Genomic DNA, 25,315 nt, shown 5'->3' with positions numbered 1-25,315 from the left:
TTACAACAGGTGTGAAATGTGTCTCGGGGTCTGTTACTATTTTCACCTGGTCTTATTGTAACAGGGTTTAATTTTAAATACACTGTGTTTTAAGGTCCTACTTTGTAAATCCTTGTTCACAACTTTCCAATTATAAGGCAAAGAAATGAGTACAAACTTGCTTTCTTTGGTTTAAAGAAGAAAGATGTAATTTATTAAACATTAAACTTAAACTCTAATACGGTTCACGCCTATGGATATATGATGTGCCCACACTAGCATGTGCACATGATACGCATATGCAAATAGGGACAGAAAAGAGCAGAAGAAAAGATAAGTAGAACAGTTTGAGGCAATATCTTGTTACTGTTTCTCGAGCTCGCTATAGTCCTTGATTGAAGATATGGTCTTGCTTTTTGTTGGGGCCCAGTAGTCTTCTTAAAACCTTGTTCACGTCGGAAACTTTTCTCTCTTTGAGTTTCATGTGTTTTCACAAGATTCAGTTCTGTGGGAAGGAGCTAGAAGCAGGCAGCAGAGAGGTCTTCTTGCTTCAGTTTCAGGAGAGATCTTTACTCCATGATCACATGGCTTTGTCTGAGTTCAAATCCTGTTTTCCCCAATTTAAAACTCACAGTTCAAAACTTTGCAACAGCCAGTTAGTTAAGTGACTAAAACTGGTCTGACCATTTCTGTGTATTGAGGAAGCAACTACTGGGTCCCCATTGTCTTAACATTGTCCGGTACTATGCAAATGTCTTTCCAGTCAGGGCTTGCAATTTTAACTTTTTGTTCATATAGTGAAATAATGTGTGCCTCAGTCTTGGCAGGTGGTAGGAGGGGTGGGGGGGAGGGGGGGGGAGGTGCCTGACAGACAGTCTGTTTTTTCACTATAAGCCAGTTAAAAAGATAATTGCAACATTGTATATCCAGTCCTTGGTCTCTGAATGGCTGTTCCTGGATAACCAGGTTGCATTCTTTGAAGCTGGTTGGCTCTCTCTCCATATGGTTGTATCCAACGACAACAAAAATGCACTTTCTCTAAGTCCTGAGGCTTGCTGGTTTTTAAAGCAGTACGGCTCCTTTTTCAGCCTTAAAGGCACACCTCATTCTTCCTGAAATACAAAACTACAGGATCTTAAATATATATACAGATTTATCTCATTATTATTAAAATTGGTTTATTAATAAATAGTTAATTTTGTTGTTGTTTTAAGAAACCTGGTTTGATGTGATTAATTCCGGGGGATAAATAAAGTGTGTAATTTGGCTCATTTCCAGTAGGTGGGAAACTTTACCAATACGCTGTGACCTTTGGAGTAGTGGGACTGAATTAACTGCATTACTCCCGCCTTGGTCGTAACAATCTTGAAATATTAAAAAAATTCTCCACCTGTTATATTGTGTATACAACCTGGATCCTTTAAGTCAAAACTACAAAATGTACACTGCCAGATAAGCGAAGTGATGCTTTCTTGTTCATGCTGTCTATAATCTTACAGGGCTTTATTTTATGCAGGAGGCGGGGCTTCTGACGCCGGGCCGGAAAGGTGGGGGAACCCCGCTTTTGCATTTTTGCAGCCCCCTGGGAGCGATCCTCCAATGCTTTTAAATGTAAGTTTCAGGAGGCGGGATCCCCAATCCTTTAAAGATGAGAATCCCACTTCCATGTGTTGTCGGCCAATCAGAGGTCCAGCAGCTCAGCAATATCGGCAGTGGCACTGGTAGCAGTGGTCACTGCCGTTATTGTAGAGGCCTTGGACCAAGGCCCAGCAGTGGAACCCAGACAAGATGTAGGTGGAGTAGCTGGGATCAGTCGGAAAGCCCCGGCGATGGGGGGCTGGGGGTTGGTCTTGTGGTTCAGGGGGATTGGGTCCCGGTGGGGGGGGGGGGGGAGTTGGTTCCCGGTGGTGGTCCTCCGCCACAACTTGAATGCGGAGGAGGGACCCCCCCCCAAGCCCATAGGGAGGGTGCCTCGATTTACAAGGTGTCCTTCCCGCACGGCGGAGGCCCTCCACCACTAGTAAGATCCCAGTGGCAGCGGGAAGAGGCCCCTAATTGGCCATTAATAGGCTACTCAAGAGCCTCAATTGGCCTCTGGGCAGGAAGGCCATCGTCGCCCAGTCCTGCCCCCAGGAAAATCGCTGGGCAACGGGCCCTCCGCCCCACTACTCCCCTCGCCATCCGTTGTGATATTCCATGCCCCGCCTCGGGGGGGGCCGTAAAATCCAGCCCATCATGTGCAGACGTTCTGTAATGAATTATAACCAAACTTACACCTAGAGATATTTACCACATTACATAAGTGAAAGGGATGTATTGTAATTACTAAATTCACAGTGTTTTTCAAGCTGGTGAACAGAAAAAATTAATATGCTAGTAGCCAAAGAAAATAAGTTGAAGCTAGTTGGTGATGCCATTGCAATATTGGTGGTAACTCTCTGATAGGGGGAGATTTGCACACCCATCACGCACATGACAAAGTTGCCAAAGGTATGTCCACATTTTTCCAACACATGGTACCAGTGGGGGAAGCTCTCTGCTGCCCGAACATACTTGGTAAATTACTCCATTGTTCCTGTGGAAATGCATGTAGTCAAAATTCTCTAGGAAGATCATTATTAATAGGATCCTGGTTGTTCAATTTTAAGGCAAGCATCAGAGCATGTCGCACCTAGAAAGTAGCGGATCAGTGAGATTGTCACTGTTACCAGAACCAGAAGCATGCACCCAATGAGAATTTCAACACATTTACAATCAGGCCTGCAGCATCGCCTTAATCTGCACATCTTCTTTTGGGCTTCCTGTTAAAACAAAAGAATTGGATTTCATTGAATATATGCTCAGTAATCAGTTTATTGTTCGACTAAAGTCATCAAAGCTTTAAGCAGCGAATGGCACTTTCACAATACAATATGTTTATAATCTTTTCCATCCTACAATGTCTCTTCAATGATAACTTTTAGGTCCCTTAATATTTTTTATGTGTCAGCTTGGTTTTGTTGGTAGCACTCTTGCTTTGGAAGGTTATGTGTTCAATCTACAACTATATACCTGTACACATAATCATAGAATAGTACAGCACAGAAGGGGGCTGTTTGGCCCATTGAGTCTGTGTCAGCCCTTTGGAAGAGCAAGCCAGTTAGTTCAACTCCCCAACTCATTCCTCATATTCATGCAATTTCCTATTGAGTCAATATCCTCCACCCAATCAGGCACTAACCACTTGTTGCATAAAAAAGTTTTTCCTCATGTCGCCTCTGGTCTTTTGCCAGTCACCTTAAATCTGTGTCCTTGGTTATCAACTCTTTTGCCATTGGGAGCACATTCTCTTTATTTACTCTTTTTAAACCCTTCATGATTTTAAGCACCTTTATCAAATATCTTACTAGCCTTCTCTGCTCTAAGGAGAACAACCCCAGCTTGTCCAGTCTTTCCATGTAACTGTAATCAATCAACCCTGGCACCATTCTGGTAAATCTCTTCTATATCCTCTTCAAAGCCTTCACATCTTTCCTAAAGCGTGGTTCCCAGAATTGGACACAATGGCCGGGATGTTACACCCACCTGCCTCCACCCCTTGCGCACCAACTCCCCCCCCCCCCGCCCCCCCACCGCTGCTGGGATCAGGTTGGCAGGCAGGGTGGGGCATTAAGTCAAGTGAGATGTGGGGGTGGGGGGGGGGGGTCACCATTTCCGTCGCGTATCCCCCCTCCTCCCCCGCACTGCTATTTTACCTGCGGCAGATGCGCACCTCAGCACCTGGCAGCCTCCTTGCGGGCTGGGGGAAGGCTCTCCTGATTGAGCACCCTATGCCCCACCTAGTGCCCCTGAGCAGTACAGGCCACCCCTGCTAAAACTACCACCCCTATCATACAGTCCGACCCCCACCCCCCTCGCTAGAGCCCATCTGACTGGCGAGGCCCGTTCCCTACTTACCTGCTCCGAGGTCAGCATCCATTGTCCTCTTCTGGCTGGGTGCAGTCCCAGCATTGGCCACTGCTGAGACTGAGGAGCTTCTGGCCCTCTGATTGTCTGGCAGCTCTTGGAGACAGGACTTACTTCAGAGGGGTGGAAGTTCGGACCGAGGACAATTAAGGGCCTGGGCCACGCAAAATTGCTGCATGGCTTCCAGGCCCAGGGGCGCTGATGACACCAAACTTGGAGGAGTGGCAAACAGTGAGGATGATATGAACTGCCTGCAACAGGACATAGATAGGCTAGCAGAATGAGGTGGCAGATGGAATTTAATACAAACAAGTGTGAGGTAATGCATGTTGGCAGAAGGAATAGGGTGAGGCAATATATACTTAATGGCACAGTTCTAAAGAGCGTGCAGGAACAGAGGGATCCGGGGTTGCATGTGCATCGATCTTTGAAGGTGGCAGGACATATTGAGAGAGTGGTCAGTAACGCATATGGGATCTTGGGCTTTATAAACAGAGGCATTAAGAATAAAAACAGGGAAGTTATGCTGAACATTTATAAAGCTCTGGTTAGGCCCCAGCTGGAGTATTGCATCCAGTTCTGGTCACCACATTTTAGGAAGGCTGTGAGGGTTTTGAGAAGGTGCAGAGGAAATTTACCAGAATGATTCCTGGAATGGGGAATTTTAGTACAAGGTTAGGCTGGAAAAGCTGGGTTTGTTCTTCTTAGAACAAAGGAGGTTAAGGGGAGATTTAATAGAAGATTATGACAGGCGACGATAAGCTAGACAAAGAAAACTCTTCCCGTTAACTAATGGTACAATGACTAGGGGATACGGATAGAAAGTTTTGGGCAAGAGATGCAGGGGGAATGTGAGGAAGAACTGTTTTACACAGCGAGTGGTAATGACCTGGAACTCGCTGCCCATGAGGGTGGTGGAAGTGGAGATAGCTAGTGACTTCAAGGAAAAGTGGATGGTCAATTAAAGGAAATAGACTTGCAGGGCTAAGGGGATGAGCATGGGAGCGGGACTGACTGCATAGCTCCATGAAGAGCTGGCATGGACTCGATGGGCCGAATGGCCTCCTTCTGTGCTGTAAATGACTCTATGATTAAATGGGCTCTCCCCCGACATTTTAGCCGGTGGTCAGGGCCAATGCCTGAATGTAAAATTCCAGCCAATATTCCAACTGGAGCCAAACTAATGTTTTATATAAGTTTAGCATAACGTCCTTGCTTTGGTAATCTATGCCACTATTTATAAAGTCCAGGATTCCACATGCTTCTTCACTGCTTTGTGAACTGTGCCATTAAGTATATATTGCCTCACCCTATTCCTTCTGCAAACTTCTGAAATTTGTACACACATCCCCAGCCACCACCCCCAATCCCCCCACCCCCCTCTCTTCTTGCACCCCCTTTAAAATTGTACCATTTGCATGTACTGTCTCACCTCATTCATCCTATCAAAGTGTATCACCTCACTCTTTTCTGCAATGAATTTCACCTGTTACATGCCTGCTTATTCCAAGAGCCCTCTTGAATAAACTTCCAAGTTTTGTGTCATCTGCAAATTTCAAAATTGTGCCCTGAACCTTAAAGTTCAAGTCATTAATATATATCAAAAACAGCAGTGGTTCTAGTACTGAACCCGAGGGAACATCAATGTATACCGCCCTCCAATCCGAAAACATTCATTCACCATAAATCAGTTTTATGTCCTGTTGCCAATTTTGTATCCATTCACTTTTTATCCCATTAGCTTCAATTTTACTAAGAAGCCTGATATGTGGTACCATAGAACCATAGAAGCACTGAAAAATTATGGCACAGAAGGAGGTCATTCAGCCCATCGTGTCCATGCCGGCCGAAAAACCTAGCCAGCCAATCTAATCTCACCTCCCGGCACTTGGTCCATAGCCTTGCTGGTTACAGCACTTCAGGTGCATGTCCAGATATCTTTTAAAAGAATTGAGGGTTTCTGCCTCCAGCACCATTCCTGGCAGTGAATTCCAGACACCCTCTGTGCCCCCTGGTAATTGACCTCTCTGCGTGGGGAAACAGGTCCTTCCTGTCTTCTTTATCTAGGCCCCTCATAATTTTGTACACCTCAATTAAATCACTCCTCAGCCTCCTCTATTCTAAGGACAACAACCCTAGCCTAGCCAATCTTTCCTCATAGCTGCAACTTTCAAGCCCTGGCAACATTCTTGTAAATCTCCTCTGTACTCTCTCCAGAGCAATTATGCCCTTCCTTTAATGCAGTGACCAGAACAGTACGCAATAATCCAGCTGTGGTCTAACCAGTATTTTATACAGTTCCAGCATTACATCCTTGCTCTTGTATTCTATACTTCGGCCAATAAAGGAAAGCATTGCATATGCCTTCTTCACCACTCTATCTATAAGTTACTGAATTGGATGATCAGCCACGATGGCGATGCAGGCTCGAAGGACCAAATGGCCTACTCCTGCTTCTATTTTCTATGTTTACCTTTCCTGCCACTTTCAGGGACCTGTGGACATGCACTCCAAGGTCTCTCACTTCTTCTATCCCTCTCAATATCCTCCTGTTTATTGTGTATTCCCTCGCTTTGTTTGCCCTCCCCAAATGCAATACCTCACACTTTTCTAGATTGAATTCCATTAGCCACTTTTCCGCCCACTCAACCAAACCATTGATAACATTCTGGAGTTCATGACTCTCCTCCTCATTATTAACAAATTTCCCAATTCTACCTCCCACATTTAAGTCTAAATCATTAATATATACCACAAACAGTAAGGGACCCAACACTGAGCCCTGTGGAACGTCACTGGAAATCGCTTCCCATTCGTAAAAACATCCGTTGACTACTATCCTTGGTTTCCTGTCACTGAGCCAATTTTGGATCCAATCTGCCACATTCCCCTGTATCCCATGGGCTTTCATTTTACTGAGCAGTCTGCTATGTTGGACCTTGTCAAATGCCTTACTAAAATCCATATAGACCACATCCACTGCACTACCCTCATCAATTTTCCTTGTTACTTCCTCAAAAAACTCCATCGAGTTAGTAAGACAAGACCTTCCCTTAACAAATCCATGCTGACTATCCCTGATTAATCCATGCCTAAGGGGCAGTTTATCCTATCCCTCAGAATTGATTCTAACAATTTACCCACCACTGAGGTCAGACTGACAGGCCTATAATTATCTGGCCTATCCCTCGCACCCTTTTTAAATAATGGTATAACGTTCGCAGACCTCCAGTTGTCTGGTACCTCTCCTATATCTAGTGAGGATTTGAAGATGATCCTCAGGGCATCTACTATTTCCTCCCTGGCTTCCTTTAACAACTTTGGATGCAATCCATCCGGCTTGGGCAATTTATCTACTTTCAAGGATGTCAGACCCTCTAGTACTTCTTCTCTCATTATGCTTCTCATATCTAATATTTCACACGCCTCCTCTTTAACTACAATGTCTGCATCAATCCGCTCCTTTGTGAAGACAGAGACAGAAAACTCATTAAGAACTCTGCTCATATCTTCTGCATCTATGCATATGTTCCCTTGTACATCTCTGATAGGCCCTACTCTTTCCTTAGTTATCCTCTTGCTTTTAATATACTGATAAACCATCTTAAGGTTTTCCTTGATTCTACCTGCCAATAATTTTTCATGTCCTCTCATGGCTTTTCTAATTTCCTTTTTTACTTCACCCCTGCACTTTCTATACTCCTCAAGGCTTTCTAAAGTATTAAGTTTTTTGTGATCGTCATAAGCTTTCTTTTTCTGCTTTAACTTACCCTGTAAGCTTCTAGATAACCAGCAGGCTCTAGATTTGGCAGTACCACCCTTTATTTTCGTGGGGACATGTCTGCACTGTGCCTGTAGTATCTCGCTTTTGAATAGCTCCCACTGGTTTGCCAATGATTTTCCTTCATGTGAATCTCAGCAAAAGCGAGGCCATGTTCTTCGGGAACTGGGCCAACTGATCCCTTTTCCCCTTCACCGTCAGGTCAGACTACCTGATGGTGCTGGAGATATGGTTCGGAAGGGCTGGGTCATGCGCTAAAACCTGGAAGGAGCGAGTAGCCATGGTACACCATAAACTGAGCATGTGGGAGGAGCGTTCTCTCTCCATTGTGGGTAAAAACCTGGTAATCAGGTGCGAGGCACTCTCGTTGTTGCTGTATGTGGCACAGGTCTGGCCCATGCCCCACTCCTGTGCCATGGTGGTCACCCGAGCCATTTTCCGCTTTATCTGGAGATGCAAAATGAACCAGGTCCGGAGGGACACAATGTTCAAACCTCTGGATAAAGGTGGAAAAAATGTACCCAACATCGCCCTCATCCTGATGACCACCTTTGTGTGCAATTGCATCAAGCTGTGTGTAGAGCCCCAGTATGCAAACACCAAGTGTCTCTACGTGCTGAGGTTCTCTCTGTCCCCTTGTTGCGAAGGATGGGTCTGGTCACATTGCCACAGAACGCTCCATCCAGTTGGACCGTGCTGTATCACCTATCCGTCGTGGAAAAGTTTGTGCAGAAAAACATCTTTGACCACCAATCCATCAGGCAGTGGTCTGCGCAGAATGTCCTCCAGGCTCTACAGGAAAAGGTGATGGTGGATCCTGTCGGATCGTTTCCCGAGCAGACTGCCAAAGTTATCTTCGAAGGAGAACAACCCCAGTTTTTCCAACCTAACCTTGTAACTAAAATCCCCCATTCCAGGAATCATTCTGGTAAATCTCCTCTGCATCCTCTCAAAGACCCTCACACCCTTCCTGAAGTGTGGTGACCAGAACTGGATGTAATACACCAGTTGGGGCCTAACCAAAGCTTTATAAATGTTCAGCATAACTTCCGTGCTTTTGTTCTTAATGCCTCTGTTTATGAAGCCCTGCTGACCACTCTCTCAATATGTCCTGCCACCTTCAAAGATCAATGCACATGTACCCCAGGTCCTTCTCTTTTTTGAACAAGGATGTAACATTTGCAAACCTCCAGTCCTCAGGCACCATCCCTTTATCTAAGGAGGATTGGAAGATTTTGGCCAGCACTTCCACAATTCCTACCCTTACTTTCTTCATTGACCTAGGATGAATCCCTTTTGAACCAGTTGACATCCACTTTAAGTACTGCCAGACTTTGTTATACCTCCTGTTTGTCTATTTTTGTCTCATCCAGTATCCCGACAACTTCCTTTTTTACCGTAACTTTGGCAAAGTTCTCTTCCTTGGCAAACACTGATGCAAAGCACTCATTTAGTGCCACAGCCATGCCTTCTGCTGCCACTAAGAGATCGCCATTTTGGTTGCTAATTGTACCCACTGCTCCTCTGACAATTCTTTTATTGGTAACATACCTATAGACGGCCATTAGATTTGCTTTCATGATAGCCACCAATCTATTCGTGTACTACCTCTTTACCCCTCATTTCCTTTTTCAATTCTCCTCTGTACTTTTTATATTCAGTCTTATTCAAATTATTTTAAATTTTAAAGGAATGCTTGGATAATAATGATCTGATTGAGAATAGTCAACATGAATTTATCAATGGGAAATCATGTTTGACGAATCTGTTGGAGTCTTTTGAGGATGTTACTAACAGAATTAATAAAGGGGAGTCAGTGGACGTAATATACTTGGATTTTCAGAAGGCTTTTGATAAAGTCCCCCACAGGAGGTCGGTTAGCAAAATTAAAGCACATGGGATAGGAGGTAATATACTGGCATGGATTAAGGTTTGGTTAACAGGCCGAAAGCAGAGAGTAGGAATAAACAGGTGATTCTTGCGTTGGCAGGCTGTGACTAGTGGGGTACCGCAAGGATCAGTGCTTGGGCCCCAGCTTTTCACAATATATATCAATGACTTGAATGTTGGGACCAAATGTAGTATTTCCAGGTTCGCAGATGACACAAAACTCGGTGGGAATGTGTGCTGTGAGGAAGATGCAAAGCAGCTTCAAGGGGATTTGGACAGATTTATTGAGTGGGCAAGAACGTGGCAGATGGAACATAATGTGGAAAAATGTGACATTATCCACTTTGGTAGGAGGAATAGATGTGCAGGGTATTTCTTAAATGGTAAGAGATTAGAAAATGTAGATGTACAAAGGGACCTGGGTGTCCTTGTCAATAAGTCACTGAAAGCTAACATGCAGGTGCAGCAAGCAATTAGGAAAGTTTATGTTATGTTAGCCTTTATTGCAAGAAGATTTGAGTACAGGAGTAATGAAGTCTTGCTCCAATTGTATAGAACCTTGGGTAGACTGCACCTGGAGTACTGTGTGCAGTTTTGGTTCCCTTACCCTAAGAAGGATATTATTGCCATAGAGGGAGTGCAGTGAAGGTTCACCAGAATTGTTCCCAGGATGGCGGGACTGTCCTATAAAGAGAGTTTGGGGAAACTGGGCCTGTATTTCCTAGCGTTTTGAAGAATGAGAGATGATCTTATTGAATCATACAAATTACTTAAAGGAATAGAGAGGATAGTTGCAGGTAAGATGTTTCCCCTGGTTGGGGAGTCTAGAACCAGTGGCCACAATTTCAAAATAAGGGGAAACCACTTAGGACAGAGATGAGGAGAAATTTCTTTACTCAGAGGTTAGTGAATCTTTGGAATTCTCTACATCAGAGGCCTGTGGAAGCTCAGTCATTGAGTATGTTTAAAGCAGAGATTGACAGATTTCTAAATACTAATGACCTAAAGGGATATGAGGATAGTGTGGAAAAAAGGCATTGAAGTGGATGATCAGCCATCATCGTATTGAATGGTGGGGCAGGCTCGATGGGCTGAAAAGCCTACTCCTGCTCCTATGTTCCTATGTTCCTATGTTCCTGTATAATATCAAGCTGGCGTCTGTCTCCACCCAGCTTACCCCCCTCCACCACCACCCCCCCCCACCCCGCCCCGCCCCAATTGCCTTTTTCTGCTTCAATCTACTCTCCAAATCTCTCATCAACCAGGGATATTTGACTTTGGTTGTCATCCCTTTCCTTCTTGTGGGATTGTACCTAGACTGTAATTGAACCATCTCCTCTTTAAAAGATGTCCATTGCTCCCTTACATTGCTGCCTATCAGTCATTAACTCCCATTTACCCAGGCCAAATCCTTCCTCAATTCACTGAAACTAGCCCTTCTCCAGATAAATATTTTTATTCTAGATTGCTCCTTGACCTTCTCCATAACTTATCTAAGCCTATGACACTAAGATCCCAATTCCTCCAATCACCTTAAAATTATGCCCCCTGGTGATAGCCCTTTCCACCCTGGGAAAAAGTCCCTGACTATCCACTCTATCTATGCCTCTCATCATCTTGTACCCCTCTATCAAGTCACCTCTCATCCTTCTTCGCTCCAATGAGAAAAGCCCTAGCTCCCTCAACCTTTCTTCATAAGTCTAAACAAATAAATTCTATCTTTGGCCCCTCAAAGACATTCTCCCTTGCTAGCACTGAAATATATTCCTTAATCAAAACTACTACTCTTTTCCTTTCTCTTCTTCCCTATCTTTCCTGAATACCTTGTAATCAGGAATATTAAGCATCCAATCTTCCCCTCTTTTGAGCCAGGTCTGCGCTATCACTACTACAGCATGTTCCCACGTGGCTATTGGACCAGTGGCTGTTGGACCTTTGGCTCACCAACATTATTAATGACACTTCTTGACTTAACTTAGACCTCATTGTATTTTCTACGATTCTACCTAATTCTGTGTTATTTCTAACTCTCACTGTTTTTCTCAATCTTCTGTGCACCTTGTTTCTACTTTTTAATACTACAGCCTGGTACCTAACCCCCTGATCAATTCCAGAAAGCTTGTTGTGGAAGGATGATACCGGAGCCTATCTTTACTTAGTTTCACATTTATTGAACAGGATTACAAACATGTAGCTCCTCACTCAAAAACCTCCACCAGTCTCAGTAAGTGTCTGCACAAGTGCTCAAGTAAGACCCCAGTTAACACCCTCCACCTGCATATAATTAAACAACTGATACACAATTAACAGTACTGGTTATCATGCCCTTGTAGATATTGGGTCCCATCTCTGCTGAGGTGCAACTCATCCATCTTGAACATCTTCCACAGAACAGGTCCCATTGTTTTGGGAGTCTGAAACCTTCCCTCCTGCACCATGTCTCTAGCTACACATTAACCTGCTACATCCTCCTATTTGTATTCTCACTAGCATGTGGCATTGGGAGTAAGCCAGAGTTTATTACCTTTAAGGTCTTGCTTTTTAACTTCCTCCTGAGTTCCTTAACACTGACTGCAGCACCTCAACCTTCTTCCCCTCAATGTCGTTGGTTTGGATGTGGACCATGACTTTGGCTCTTTTCCTTCCTCCCGGAGAATGTTCTGCATTGTCTTCATGAGGTCCCATCCCCTCACAACAGGGAGGCAACTTACAACAGGATTCATGTGGGTAATACTGGAACTACCTGTCTACCCCATTGACTATCGAACCCCTAATTGTTAATGCATTCCTGTACTCTATCGCTGCACCCCACAGTGAAGACCTTTGCTTCATGATGCCAGGTTCAGATTGCATTCAACAACAAACAAAGAACAAAGAACAGTACAGCACAGGAACAGGCCATTCGGCCCTCCAAGCCTGCGCCGATCTTGATGCCTGCCTCAACTAACACCTTCTGCACTTCCGGGGCCCATATCCCTCTATTCCCTTCCTATTCATATATTTGTCAAGATGTCTCTTAAACGTCGCTATCGTATCTGCTTCCACCACCTCCCCTGGCAGCAAGTTCCAGGCACTGACGACCCTCTGTGTAAAAGACTTGCCTCGCACATCCCCTCTAAACATTGCCCCTCTCACCTTAAACCTATGTCCCCTAGTAACTGACTCTTCCACCCTGGGAAAAAGCTTCTGACTATCCACTCTGTCCATGCCGCTCATAACTTTGTAAACCTCTATCATGTCGCCCCTCCACCTCCGTCGTTCCAGTGAAGACAATCCGAGTTTTTCCAACCTCTCCTCATAGCTAATGCCCTCCAGACCAGGCAACATCCTGGCAAACCTCCTCTGCAGCCTCTCCAAAGCCTCCATGTCCTTCTGGTAGTGTGGCGACCAGAATTGCACGCAATATTCTAAGTGTGGCCTAACTAAAGTTCTGTACAGCTGCAGCATGACTTGCCAGTTTCTATGCCCCGACCGATGAAGGCAAGCATGCCATATGCCTTCTTGACTACCTTATCCACCTGCGTTGCCACTTTCAGTGACCTGTGGACCTGTACGCCCAGATCTCTCTGCCTGTCAATACTCCTAAGGGTTTTGCCATTTACTATATACCTCCCACCTGCATTAGACCTTCCAAAATGCATTACCTCACATTTGTCCGGATTGAACTCCATCTGCCATTTCTCCACCCAAGTCTCCAACCGATCTATATCCTGCTGTATCCTTTGACAATCCTCATCATTATCCGCAACTCCACCAACCTTTGTGTCGTCCGCAAACTTACTAATCAGACCATTTTCCTCCAAATCATTTCAAAGTGTCATGCCTCACAGTGGTATTTAATGCTGAATACTCCCAGAGGAGTCCTGCACTGCCTACCCATTGCTACTCTTCCAGGTGGCCACCCACTTGCTATTCTGTACTCTATATCTGGCTGTGGAATGACCACCTCCTGGAACCTGTGATCCAGGAAACATTCAGCCACCCGCAATCCCTACAGTAAATCCAGCTGACCCTCAAGCTTAGAAACCCTCAGCTTGAGATTGAGCAGCTGGAGGCACTTGCTGCACTCCCACAGGGTCCTGAAGTTCCCATATGGTGCATGAATTGCAGGCTGCAGGTCACAGCTCTCCCTTCATTCTAATTTGGAATTTAAAAATAAAACTCCTTAGATATAAGGTGATCATTTATATATTTGCTGTTAATCTAGGCTGCCACTCCAGTGTTGCATTGTTGGAGTTGTTCTCCTTTGGATGAGACATTGAACTGAGGCACCATCTGCCAGCTCACCGAGGTAAAGAACTCATGGCAGTATTTGAAGTGAAGTGAAAAGCTCTCCTGGTGTCCTGACCAACATTCTTCCTTTAATCAATGTTACCTAACACAGAGTACCTAGTCATTCAGTTGCTTACTGTTTGCGGGATCTTGCGTTGTCCAATTTGATGGCCACATTTGACAACAGAACCACAGTAACTTCTGTTGTAAAGTTTTTCATTGGCTGTAAAGTGCTTTATACTTAAGTGCAATAAAAAATGCTTTAAAGTGCTATGCTTGTATGATCCAACTTTTTCTATCCTGTAAATATAGAGGCATGAGTATTGAAATGTTCTACTTAAACAATGGCCTTATCAACAAATATATATATTGTACCGAGCCCCCAAAATATGTTATACTCTGGCTGTGATTATTTAGCAGTCTCTCTCTCCAATGCAAAGTGATTTTAACTGTTACACTGGTAAAGAAAAGCTAATCCCAGTCAGACCAGCCTTTACCATCTCACTCTTGATCCCTGCATTCTCCTTTTGATCACTTGCTCATGAACCAGTCAAGTAAACTTGCCACTGTATGCTATCATTGAGTGTCCCATTCTTTAACTACCTACTTGTAATATCCTTTACTGAAAACTAACAGCCGAAAGGAACTATCAGCAAATAGAATCCAATGAAGTAGTGATTTTAGACATTCATTCACACTAATTAGTGAATTTGCAAACATTTTACATCAATTAATACTCAATATAGAGATGGACAGTATACAGAAAGTTAACTGGGATCCAGGCACCTTGGATCTAGTTCTCCCTTTTCTGATCTCTAATCTACCAAGCTTGTTATGTGCAGGCATTGGGTTTGCAATTTCAAACAACTGATCAGAAATAAACCATTCTTAAAGACTAAGAATGGCATTGAATTATTTGTCTTACCTGATAGATCTTCATTCAGAGTGAGTGCCAGGTGCAGGTGAATAGATATCAAATCTTGTTTATTATTATAAATATCCACAACTCCTTCATTAAGAATTGGTTAAATCAAAATTATTCTCCATTGATAATATATATTACATGAATAATCAGCATAGTTCTGTTCTGCTGAAGTATTCTGCTCTATATCCAGGTACTGCTTTCCTCTGCAAGAATACTCTCAGATGCACTCTGGTTTGTCCCCTCCCATTGACGTTATTAATTGCTTTAGACTGTCATTGTCTGGTAGCTAATTAAGTGGATCCGTTATTGTCATATAGTTGTGTCGCTCTCCAGGTGTTCCTGGACCACTACTCATACAATATATATTACTTACCATAATGAAACACCTGCAGACTCAACTTGTTTATTAAAGGTATTAAAAGGTAAGTTGTTCCTTAAAGATCCCAGTTGGACCAAATGTGAAGAGCAAATTGTCTTCTAATTGTTGGCCTGGTTTAATATCATTCACATATACAATTTTGGTTGATTCCTTATTTGTATATAATGCACGTGTACAGTTTCCATAAGTAAATCCCCTGCAAACTGAAACGTGTTCTCTTTTGTGTCGTGCAAATTGGTCAGTGTTCTTTTTTGTAATAGTGCCATGGGGTATTTTCCATTCAACTGAGAGAGCAGACCGGGGCTTGCTTAAACACAAAAGCAAAATACTGTAGATGCTGGAAATCTGAAGCAAAAACAGAAAATGCTACGAATAGTCAGCAGGTCAGGCAGCATCTATGGAGTGGTAATGTCACTGGACTAGTAATCCAGAGGCCCAGTCTAATACCCTGGGGACACGGATTCAAATCTCACCATGGCAGCTGGTGGTATTTAGATTCAATTAATTAATAAATTCAATTAATACAAATCTGGAATTGAAAAGCTATTCTCAGTAATGGTGCCATGAAACTATCATCGATTGTCGCAAACACCCACCTGGTTCCCTAATGTTCTTTGGAGTAGGAAATCTGCTGTCCTTACCTCATCTGGCCTACACGTGACTCCAGACCCACAGCAATGTGTTTTACTCTTAACTACCCTTTGAAATGGCCTAACAAGCTACGCAGTTCAAAGGCAATTAGGGATGAGCAACAAATGCTGGCCTTGCCGGTGACACCCACATCCCATGAAAGAATAAAAAAAAGAGAAATACAGAGTTAACATTTCAGATCTGTGACTTTTCATCAGAACTGGCAAATGTTAGAAATGTAATAGGTTTTGGGCAAGTGAAAGGGAGGAGGAGGGAAGAAGAACAAAGGGGAAGGTCTGTGATAGGGTGGAGGGCAGGAGAGACTAAATGATAAAAGATTTCGTGGTACAAAGCCAAAGGGAGTGGTAATGGGACACGTAAAGAAATAAAAGATGTGTCTGGATGAGGTTTAAATGGCAGGATAGCAGCCATCCAAATACAAAGCAAAAGGATTAAGAAAGAAATGGGGTGGGGTGGTGGGGGAAAAAACCAAACCAACAAAAAAAGAAAAAAAAGAAAAAACTGGGGCCAGAGATTCTGATCTAAAATTATTGAACTCACTGTTGAGTCCGGAAGGCTGTAAAGTGCCCAGCTGAAAGATGAGGTGCTGTTTCTTGAGCTTGAGTTGAGCTTCATTGGAACACTGTAGCAGGCCAAGGACAGAAAGGTCCTTGAATGGAGGTGTTCTGCAAAGTGACCACCCAGCCTCTTTGACTCTTCCTTCCACAAACAATTGAGTACAAAATCTGGACAAACACCTTGAAAGATGTCTTTCTTGCCTCCTCATCATGGAAACAATGCTTCCAGCAGTGAGCTAAAGAGTTTAAGAAGATTTCACATTTCATGTACAATTCCTGGCAGAGAATTGCATTTTTAAAAAAGTTATTCATTCACTGGATGTGGGTATTACTGGCAAAAGTGGCATTTTATGCTAATTTCTAATTGCCCCTGAGAAAGTAGTGATGAGCCATCTTCTTGAACCACAATTTTTCATGTAGTAAGGCATCCCCACAGGATTTTAGGAGTTCCAGGATTTTGACCCAGCGACAGTAAAGGAACAGTGATATATTTCCAAGACAGGATGGTGTGTGATTTGGAAGGAACTTGAAGATAGTGGTGTTCTGTTGTGCCTGCTGCCCTTGTCCTTCTAAATGGTAGAAGTCGCGGGTTTGGAAGGTGCTGTCGAAGGACCCTTGGCAATTTGCTGCAGTGCATCTTGTAGATGGTAGGCACTAGAGCCACTGTGCACTGGTGGTGGAGGGAATGAACGTTTAAGATGATAGTGAAAGAGTAATGCACTCAGTATATTCGGCAGCATTGTGAGTATTGTGTACGATAGACGCAGCAGCATTGTGGGTACTGTTTACACAGCAGCATTGTGGGTACTGTGTACGTGGCTGTCAGCATGTTGTGTTTTCAACCTTTATCAGCACTGGTGCCTGTGAGACTGGCTGAGAAGAGCTGCAGCACTCTGGAATGAGGAGTATGTAGAGTCTTCTCCCTCGCAAGTAAAAATAAACAGTATACTGGTAAACTCTATCAGACAGTGCGGAGAGTCGTTAATTGATTTTAATTGACTCCCAACAACATTTAGGTGTAGTCGGCAGGATTCACCTTGAGAGTCGGGAACGCCGACATGACGGGACAACAGCAACGAGTGAGTATTAACCACTCTTGTTAAGTTGTGGGAATACATGGGTGTTAGTTGGTTCTTGGGGAAATCCGGGCTTTTGTAGTCAAAGAACAAAGAACAAAGATAATTACAGCACAGGAACAGGCCCTTCGGCCCTCCAAGCCTGCGCCGATCCAGATCCTCTCTCTAAACATGTCGCCTATTTTCTAAGGTTCTGTATCTCTTTTCTTCCTGCCCATTCATGTATCTGTCTAGATACATCTTAAAAGACGCCATCGTGCCCGCATCTACCACCTCCACTGGCAACGCGTTCCAGGCACCCACCACCCTCTGCGTAAAGAACTTTCCACGCATATCCCCCCTAAACTTTTCCCCTTTCACTTTGAACTCGTGTCCTCTAGTAATTGAATTTCCCACTCTGGGAAAAAGCCTCTTGCTATCCACCCTGTCTATACCTCTCATGATTTTGTACACCTCAATCAGGTCCCCCCTCAACCTCCGTCTTTCTAATGAAAATAATCCTAATCTACTCAACCTCTCTTCATAGCTAGCGCCCTCCATACCAGGCAACATCCTGGTGAACCTCCTCTGCACCCTCTCCAAAGCATCCACATCCTTTTGGTAATGTGGCGACCAGAACTGTATGCAGTATTCCAAATGTGGCCGAACCAATGTCCTATACAACTGTAACATGACCTGCCAACTCTTGTACTCAATACCCCGTCCGATGAAGGAAAGCATGCCGTATGCCTTCTTGACCACTCTATTTACCTGCGTTGCCACCTTCAGGGAACAGTGGACCTGAACACCCAAATCTCTCTGGACATCAATTTTCCCCAGGACTTTTCCATTTACTGTATAGTTCACTCTTGAATTGGATCTTCCAAAATGCATCACCTCGCATTTGCCCTGATTGAACTCCATCTGCCATTTCTCTGCCCAACTCTCCAATCTATCTATATTCTGCTGTATTCTCTGACAGTCCCCTTCACTATCTGCTACTCCACCAATCTTAGTGTCGTCTGCAAACTTGCTAATCAGTCCACCTATACTTTCCTCCAAATCATTTATGTATATCACAAACAACAGTGGTCCCAGCACGGATCCCTGTGGAACACCACTGGTCACACGTCTCCATTTTGAAAAACTTCCTTCTACTGCTACTCTCTGTCTCCTGTTGCCCAGCCAGTTCTTTATCCATCTAGCGAGTACACCTTGGACCCCATGCGCCTTCACTTTCTCCATCAGCCTGCCATGGGGAACCTTATCAAACGCCTTACTGAAGTCCATGTATATGACATCGACAGCCCTTCCCTCATCAATCAACTTTGTCACTTCCTCAAAGAATTCTATTAAGTTGGTAAGACATGACCTTCCCTGCACAAAACCATGTTGCCTATCACTGATAAGCCCATTTTCTTCCAAATGGGAATAGATCCTATCCCTCAGTATCTTCTCCAGCAGCTTCCCTACCACTGACGTCAGGCTCACCGGTCTATAATTACCTGGATTATCCCTGCTACCCTTCTTAAACAAGGGGACAACATTAGCAATTCTCCAATCCTCCGGGACCTCACCCGTGTTTAAGGATGCTGCAAAGATATCTGTTAAGGCCCCAGTTATTTCCTCTCTCGCTTCCCTCAGTAACCTGGGATAGATCCCATCCGGACCTGGGGACTTGTCCACCTTAATGCCCTTTAGAATACCCAACACTTCCTCCCTCCTTATGCCGACGTGACCTAGTGTAATCAAACATCTGTTCCTAACCTCAACATCCGTCATGTCCCTCTCCTCGGTGAATACCGATGCAAGGTACTCGTTTAGAATCTCGCCCATTTTCTCTGAGTCCAAGCATAACATTCCTCCTTTGTCCTTTAGTGGGCCAATCCTTTCTCTAGTTACCCTCTTTCTCCTTATATATGAATAAAAGGCTTTGGGATTTTCTTTAACCCTGTTTGCTAAAGATATTTCATGACCCCTTTTAGCCCTCTTAATTCCTCGTTTCAGATTGGTCCTGCATTCCCGATATTCTTTCAAAGCTTCGTCTTTCATCAGCCGCCTAGACCTTATGTATGCTTCCTTTTTCCTCTTAGCTAGTCTCACAATTTCACCTGTCATCCATGGTTCCCTAATCTTGCCATTTCTATCCCTCATTTTCACAGGAACATGTCTCTCCTGCACGCTAATCAACCTCTCTTTAAAAGCCTCCCACATATCACATGTGGATTTACCTTCAAACAGCTGCTCCCAATCTACATTCCCCAGCTCCTGCCGAATTTTGGTATAGTTGGCCTTCCCCCAATTTAGCACTCTTCCTTTAGGACCACTCTCGTCTTTGTCCATGAGTATTTTAAAGCTTACGGAATTGTGATCACTATTCCCAAAGTAGTCCGCTACTGAAACTTCAACCACCTGGCCGGGCTCATTCCCCAACACCAGGTCCAGTATGGCCCCTTCCCGAGTTGGACTATTTACATACTGCTCTAGAAAACCCTCCTGGATGCTCCTTACAAATTCTGCTCCATCTAGACCTCTAACACTAAGTGAATCCCAGTCAATGTTGGGAAAATTAAAATCTCCTAGCACCACCACCCTGTTGCTCCTACATCTTTCCATAATCTGTTTACATATTTGTACCTCTATCTCACGCTCGCTGTTGGGAGGCCTGTAGTACAGCCCCAACATTGTTACCGCACCCTTCCTATTTCTGAGTTCTGTCCATATTGCCTCACTGCTCGAGTCCTCCATAGTGCCCTCCTTCAGCACAGCTGTGATATCCTCTTTGACCAGTAATGCAACTCCTCCACCCCTTTTACCTCCCTCTCTATCCCGCCTGAAGCATCGATATCCTGGGATATTTAGTTGCCAATCATGCCCTTCCCTCAACCAAGTCTCAGTAATAGCAATAACATCATACTCCCAGGTACTAAATCAAGCCCTAAGTTCATCTGCCTTACCTACTACACTTCTTGCATTAAAACAAATGCACCTCAGACCACCAGTCCCTTTATATTCATCATCTGCTCCCTGCCTGCTCTTCCCCTTAGTCACACTGACTTCATTATCTAGTTCCTTACAGGCTTTTGTTACTACCTCCTTACTGTCAACTGACCTCCTCAATTGGTTCCCATCCCCCTGCCACATTAGTTTAAACCCTCCCCAACAGCGTTAGCAAAAGCACCCCCAAGGACATTGGTTCCAGTCCGGCCCAGGTGTAGACCGTCCAATTTGTAATAGTCCCACCTCCCCCAGAACCGGTCCCAATGTCCCAAAAATCTGAACCCCTCCTTCCTGCACCATCTCTCAAGCCACGCATTCATCCTGACTATTCTTTCATTTTTACTCTGACTATCACGTGGCACTGGTAGCAATCCTGAGATTACTACCTCTGAGGTCCTACTTTTTAACTTGGCTCCTAACTCCCTAAACTCTGCTTGTAGGACCTCATCCCGTTTTTTACCTATATCATTAGTGCCTATGTGCACAATGACAACTGGCTGTTCACCCTCCCCCTTTAGAATGTTCTGCAGCCGATCTGAGACATCCCTGACCCATGCACCTGGGAGGCAACATACCATTCGGGAGCCTCGTTTTCGACCACAGAACCGCCTATCTACTCCCCTTACAATCGAATCCCCTACGACTATAGCCCTTCCACTCTTTTTCCCGCCCTTCTGAACAGCAGAACCAGCCACGATGCCATGGACCTGGCTACTGCTGCCTTCCCCTGGTGAGCCATCTCCCTCAACAGTATCCAAAACGGTATACTTGTTTTGGAGGGAGATGACCGCAGGGGACTCCTGCGCTACCTTCCTGCTCTTTCTCTGCCTTTTGGTCACCCATTCCCTTTCTCCCTCAGCAATCCTAATCTGCGGTGTGACCAATTCACTAAACGTGCTATCCACGACCTCCTCAGCATCGCGCATGCTCCAAAGTGAGTCCATCCGCAGCTCGAGAGCCGTCATGCGGTCTAACAAGAGCTGCAGTTGGACACACTTCCTGCACGTGAAGGAGTCAGGGACATCAGCCATGTCCCTGAGCTCCCACATTGAGCAAGAGGAGCATGACACGGGTCTGAGATCTCCTGCCATTTTTAATCTTAAGCTTAACTTAGTTAAATGAAAAAGGAACGAAAAGTTTTTACCAATCACGATAAAACCAGAGAAATAGAAAAAGCCTTACCTTATAAACACCCCACCGAGTCCTTTTTTTTGGTTAGAGGAGGAGGGCGGGTGGGAGACACTACAAGCGTGGTGTCTCGGGTTCAGAAACCGCCCAAATATATAGTGTTTTACTTACCCAGCAGCGATCTGGCCTCCGCCGAAAACAAAAGGAAATTAAGTTTACTTTCAAACTGACCTTCCCAGCTGCTCACTCGCTCGCACTGTGCTCCCGAAAAAGCTGCTGCAATGAAAGGAAAGTTATTTTAAACCGCCCAAATATATAGTGTTTTACTTACCCAGCAGCCCCCTGGCCTCCGCCGAAAACAAAAGGAAATTAAGTTTACTTTCAAACTGACCTTCCCAGCTGCTCACTCGCTCACACTCTGCTCCCGAAAAAGCTGCTGCAATGAAAAAATCATGACAGGACTACACCTAGTCATGACAGAATCGGTCCCCAGTGGGGCCTGGAGGACTCACTCACCAAAGTAGTCATGGAAAAGTGAAAGAAAGTCTACGTCAAAATGGTTAAAGACAGGTGGGATCCGGAGTCTGAACAGCCAAACAGAAGGAGTGGTGGCAAGGACAGAAAAAGGATGAAGATGATAAGGCAGATATCATGGTAGTTAACAGGTATCTAGGGTACACAAAACAAGCCCAGGAAAAGGTTAAAGAACTTGACTTAAGTTGCAAGGACCTGGAATCTAAGTGCAATAATTTGAAGGACCAGTTAAGTAAAGGAGGATTAGGAACAAAGGGGGATGATGGCACCGAAGGATCCGCACCACCCACTTTCTCCGGAGAGGCGTCCCAACCTCGTCCATTAGCACCCATGGAGGACCACGGGCAGGGCCTGGCAGACATGGCTCCACTTACCTATGCACACACCCCCAGACAGGGACAAACGTGGGTCTCATACATGACATTTACGGCAAGTGATAAGCAATTGATCCTTAAGGACCTCCCAACTTTGAAGCCAAAACACATCAATGCCGAGTTCTGGCAGAAGTTGGAGGAAATGATTGATATCCACGGCATGGTTGGGACACTCACATGTTGGTAAGGGCAAAGTGACCTCGGGAACATTGGACTAAGATGCCGGATCAAATCCTGAATGTGGACTGGATCCCGGGTCTGGGGGAATATGGCAGCGGAACTGCAAACCGCATATGACCAATTTAAGCAGCATGTCCAAAATATAATGGGTCCAATCCCAGGTAATTGGGGAGCGATTACCTTGGTCAGGCAGAAGAAGGGAGAGTCATCTATTGAATACAGGGAGCGGTTGTGGACTGCCTGCCAGGAGTATTCGGACCAGTTTTATCTGGCCAAGACCGACCCCGCATTCCTTAAAATGTTTAAGGAAGGGCTAAGTCCGGATCACCAGGCAGTCCTGAAGACCTGCCTGGTGATTTCTTAGACTTACGAGGACTTGATTAACTGGGCAAATCAGGTAGAAGTGCACAACTGGGGGGGGGGGAGGTGTCAGCAGTGGTGGATGCTTTGCAGAAAGGAAACAGGCAATCTGGAAATGCGGCCCAGAAAGGTGAATATTATAAGTGCGGAAAGCCGGGACGCATATGTTGCGACGGCCGAGCCCCGAGGGAGGGGGACAAAAGGGTAACGTGCAGTAATTGTCATAAGGCTGGACATACTAAGACGGACTGTTGGTCCAAAGGCAGAGGGAAAGAAGGTAAGGGAAAAAGCAACAGGGAAAAGCTAAGCCAATAGACCAGCATAAACAACAACAGCTCCTCCAGTTGGTGAAGGAGCTAACAAACAAATAGGTAGCCTCGGCCCCCAGGACAAGTCAGGAGGAAGGCCCCAGGATCCACATGGAATCAGTGTTAGGGGGCTGGCATTGCGAAATTCTAGTGGACGCGGGGGCCACAGTCTCGATCACTGACTTACCACTTGACACTACGGACACATACAGGGAGTGGGCGGGGGTAAATTTACAGCTTGCCAGAGTGAACCTTGTATATTAGATTTGGGGGAAATAGTGATGCCCGTACGGTTCTGGGTGTGTGAGAATCCAGAAAGTACCATAATGAGGATGGACCTGCTGAAAGAATTGGGAGCAGTAATAGACCCAGTATGGCACAAAGTATTGTCATGAAGACCCCCCCACCCCTGCCAAGAATGAGGCATATTAATTTCATCATTTGAACATTAATATTAAACTGTTGCTGGAATGAAGAAATGACTTGTTTAAAGTGATCACCAGACATTTGGCTGGAGGACATTTGCATACTAAGAGACAGTGCTTGGAGAGACAAAAGAATTGCTCACTGATTCAATTAACAGTGATTGAGCTGAGCAATGGTGATCCACACCTTGTTGGGGTAAGAGACAGCACTACACCGCCCCCCCCCCCCCCCCCCCCACCCACAACTGGGAGTTTTGAAATGCACAAATGCAGAAGTTTGTTCAAACAGTGAGTCACATGACTAACCTGCTGGCTAACTTGGAGTTTTGAATTGTGCTCACAGGACAGTTTGAAGACAAAGAACAAAGAACAGTACAGCACAGGAACAGGCCATTCGGCCCTCCAAGCCTGCAAGACAGACTGCAGTTTGCAACTGAACCTGGAACAAGACAGCCTCGCCCCTGGCTGGCTCTCTCTCACTTTCTCACAAACCTCCGGACCCACTGAAGTCGCTTAAACCTCAAGAGAGAAAAGACTCCTACATCGAAACAAGTTAAAGTGTGCACTGGGTCCCAACGAACAGTAAGACGTACCGGCAACCAAAGACTCCACATTGAGCATGAAGGACTGTAAATAGAGACCCAGCTATAGCCTCAAACTTTTCCCCTTTATTCCTTCTAATTTTTTTATCTCGATCTGCATGTGTGTTTATCATGTATGCTTGCTAGCATGGTTGCGTCGCGTATTCGTAGTCGTTAACCGAATTAGCCTTTAACAAAGAACAAAGAACAGTACAGCACAGGAACAGGCCATTCGGCCCTCCAAGCCTGCGCCGATCTTGTCTAAAGGGGGGGGGGGGTGGTGGGGGCGGTGTAGTGCTGTCTCTTACCCCAACAAGGTGTGGATCACCATTGCTCAGCTCAATCACTGTTAATTGAATCAGTGAGCAATTCTTTTGTCTCTCCAAGCACTGTCTCTTAGTATGCAAATGTCCTCCAGCCAAATGTCTGGTGATCTCTTTAAACAAGTCATTTCTTCATTCCAGCAACAAGATCTCTGTCTAAACTAAAACCTTCTGTACTTCCGGGGACCGTATCCCTCTATTCCCATCCTATTCATGTATTTGTCAAGATGCCTCTTAAACGTCGTTATCGTACCTGCTTCCACCACCTCCCCCGGCAGCAAGTTCCAGGCACTCACCGCCCTTAAGATGAATAAACTTCCACCTTTCTTGTTTAAATCTAAGAAAACCTGTCTGAATGATTACTGTGCCTTGCAATTGGAAAGCAAGGGTTCACTGAGGGCGAGCTAAAAACAGTATTTTAAAATTAAACCCTGTTACGGTTAAACCAGGCCAATCTGGCCGGTGAAGAAGCCGGATGGGACATACCGCCTGACAATTGACTACACAGCCCTGACTCAAGTAACGCCCTGAGAACACGCTATAGTCGCGAGTCCAGCGACCATATTTAATGCCCTGGACCCCGACCACAAGGTATTCATGGTATTGGACATAGCGAACGGGTTCTGGGTGATCACTGGCAAAGGGGATCACAGGACAAATTTTCCGTG

The 25,315-nt window shown here is 45.0% G+C and overlaps 1 protein-coding gene and 1 long non-coding RNA gene across 5 annotated transcripts in view; one reads left to right on the top strand and one right to left on the bottom strand.

The window, feature by feature from the left end:
- The window catches only part of LOC137346589 (uncharacterized), a 34,672-nt gene extending 10,097 nt beyond the window's left edge, over positions 1–24,575 (top strand). The window contains exons 2-3 of the long non-coding RNA XR_010968733.1: positions 17,396–17,458; positions 24,087–24,575. This is a non-coding gene — a long non-coding RNA (uncharacterized lncRNA). The remainder of the gene's footprint in view (positions 1–17,395; positions 17,459–24,086) is intronic.
- Positions 1–25,315, bottom strand: part of LOC137346475 (transmembrane protease serine 7-like) — a 134,498-nt gene that overhangs the window by 55,714 nt on the left and 53,469 nt on the right. For all 4 annotated transcript variants that reach the window (XM_068009931.1, XM_068009930.1, XM_068009934.1 and 1 more), the window contains one exon: positions 2,651–2,780. In XM_068009931.1, coding sequence (XP_067866032.1) covers positions 2,651–2,765 — 115 coding nt within the window. In that variant the 5' untranslated portion in view covers positions 2,766–2,780. The remainder of the gene's footprint in view (positions 1–2,650; positions 2,781–25,315) is intronic.

Source organism: Heterodontus francisci, chromosome 30 (assembly GCF_036365525.1).
Source record: "Heterodontus francisci isolate sHetFra1 chromosome 30, sHetFra1.hap1, whole genome shotgun sequence".
In the NCBI taxonomy this organism is placed as follows: Eukaryota; Metazoa; Chordata; class Chondrichthyes; order Heterodontiformes; family Heterodontidae; genus Heterodontus; species Heterodontus francisci.
Note: the sequence above shows the minus strand (reverse complement) of the source record. Positions and strands in the feature narration are given on the sequence as shown.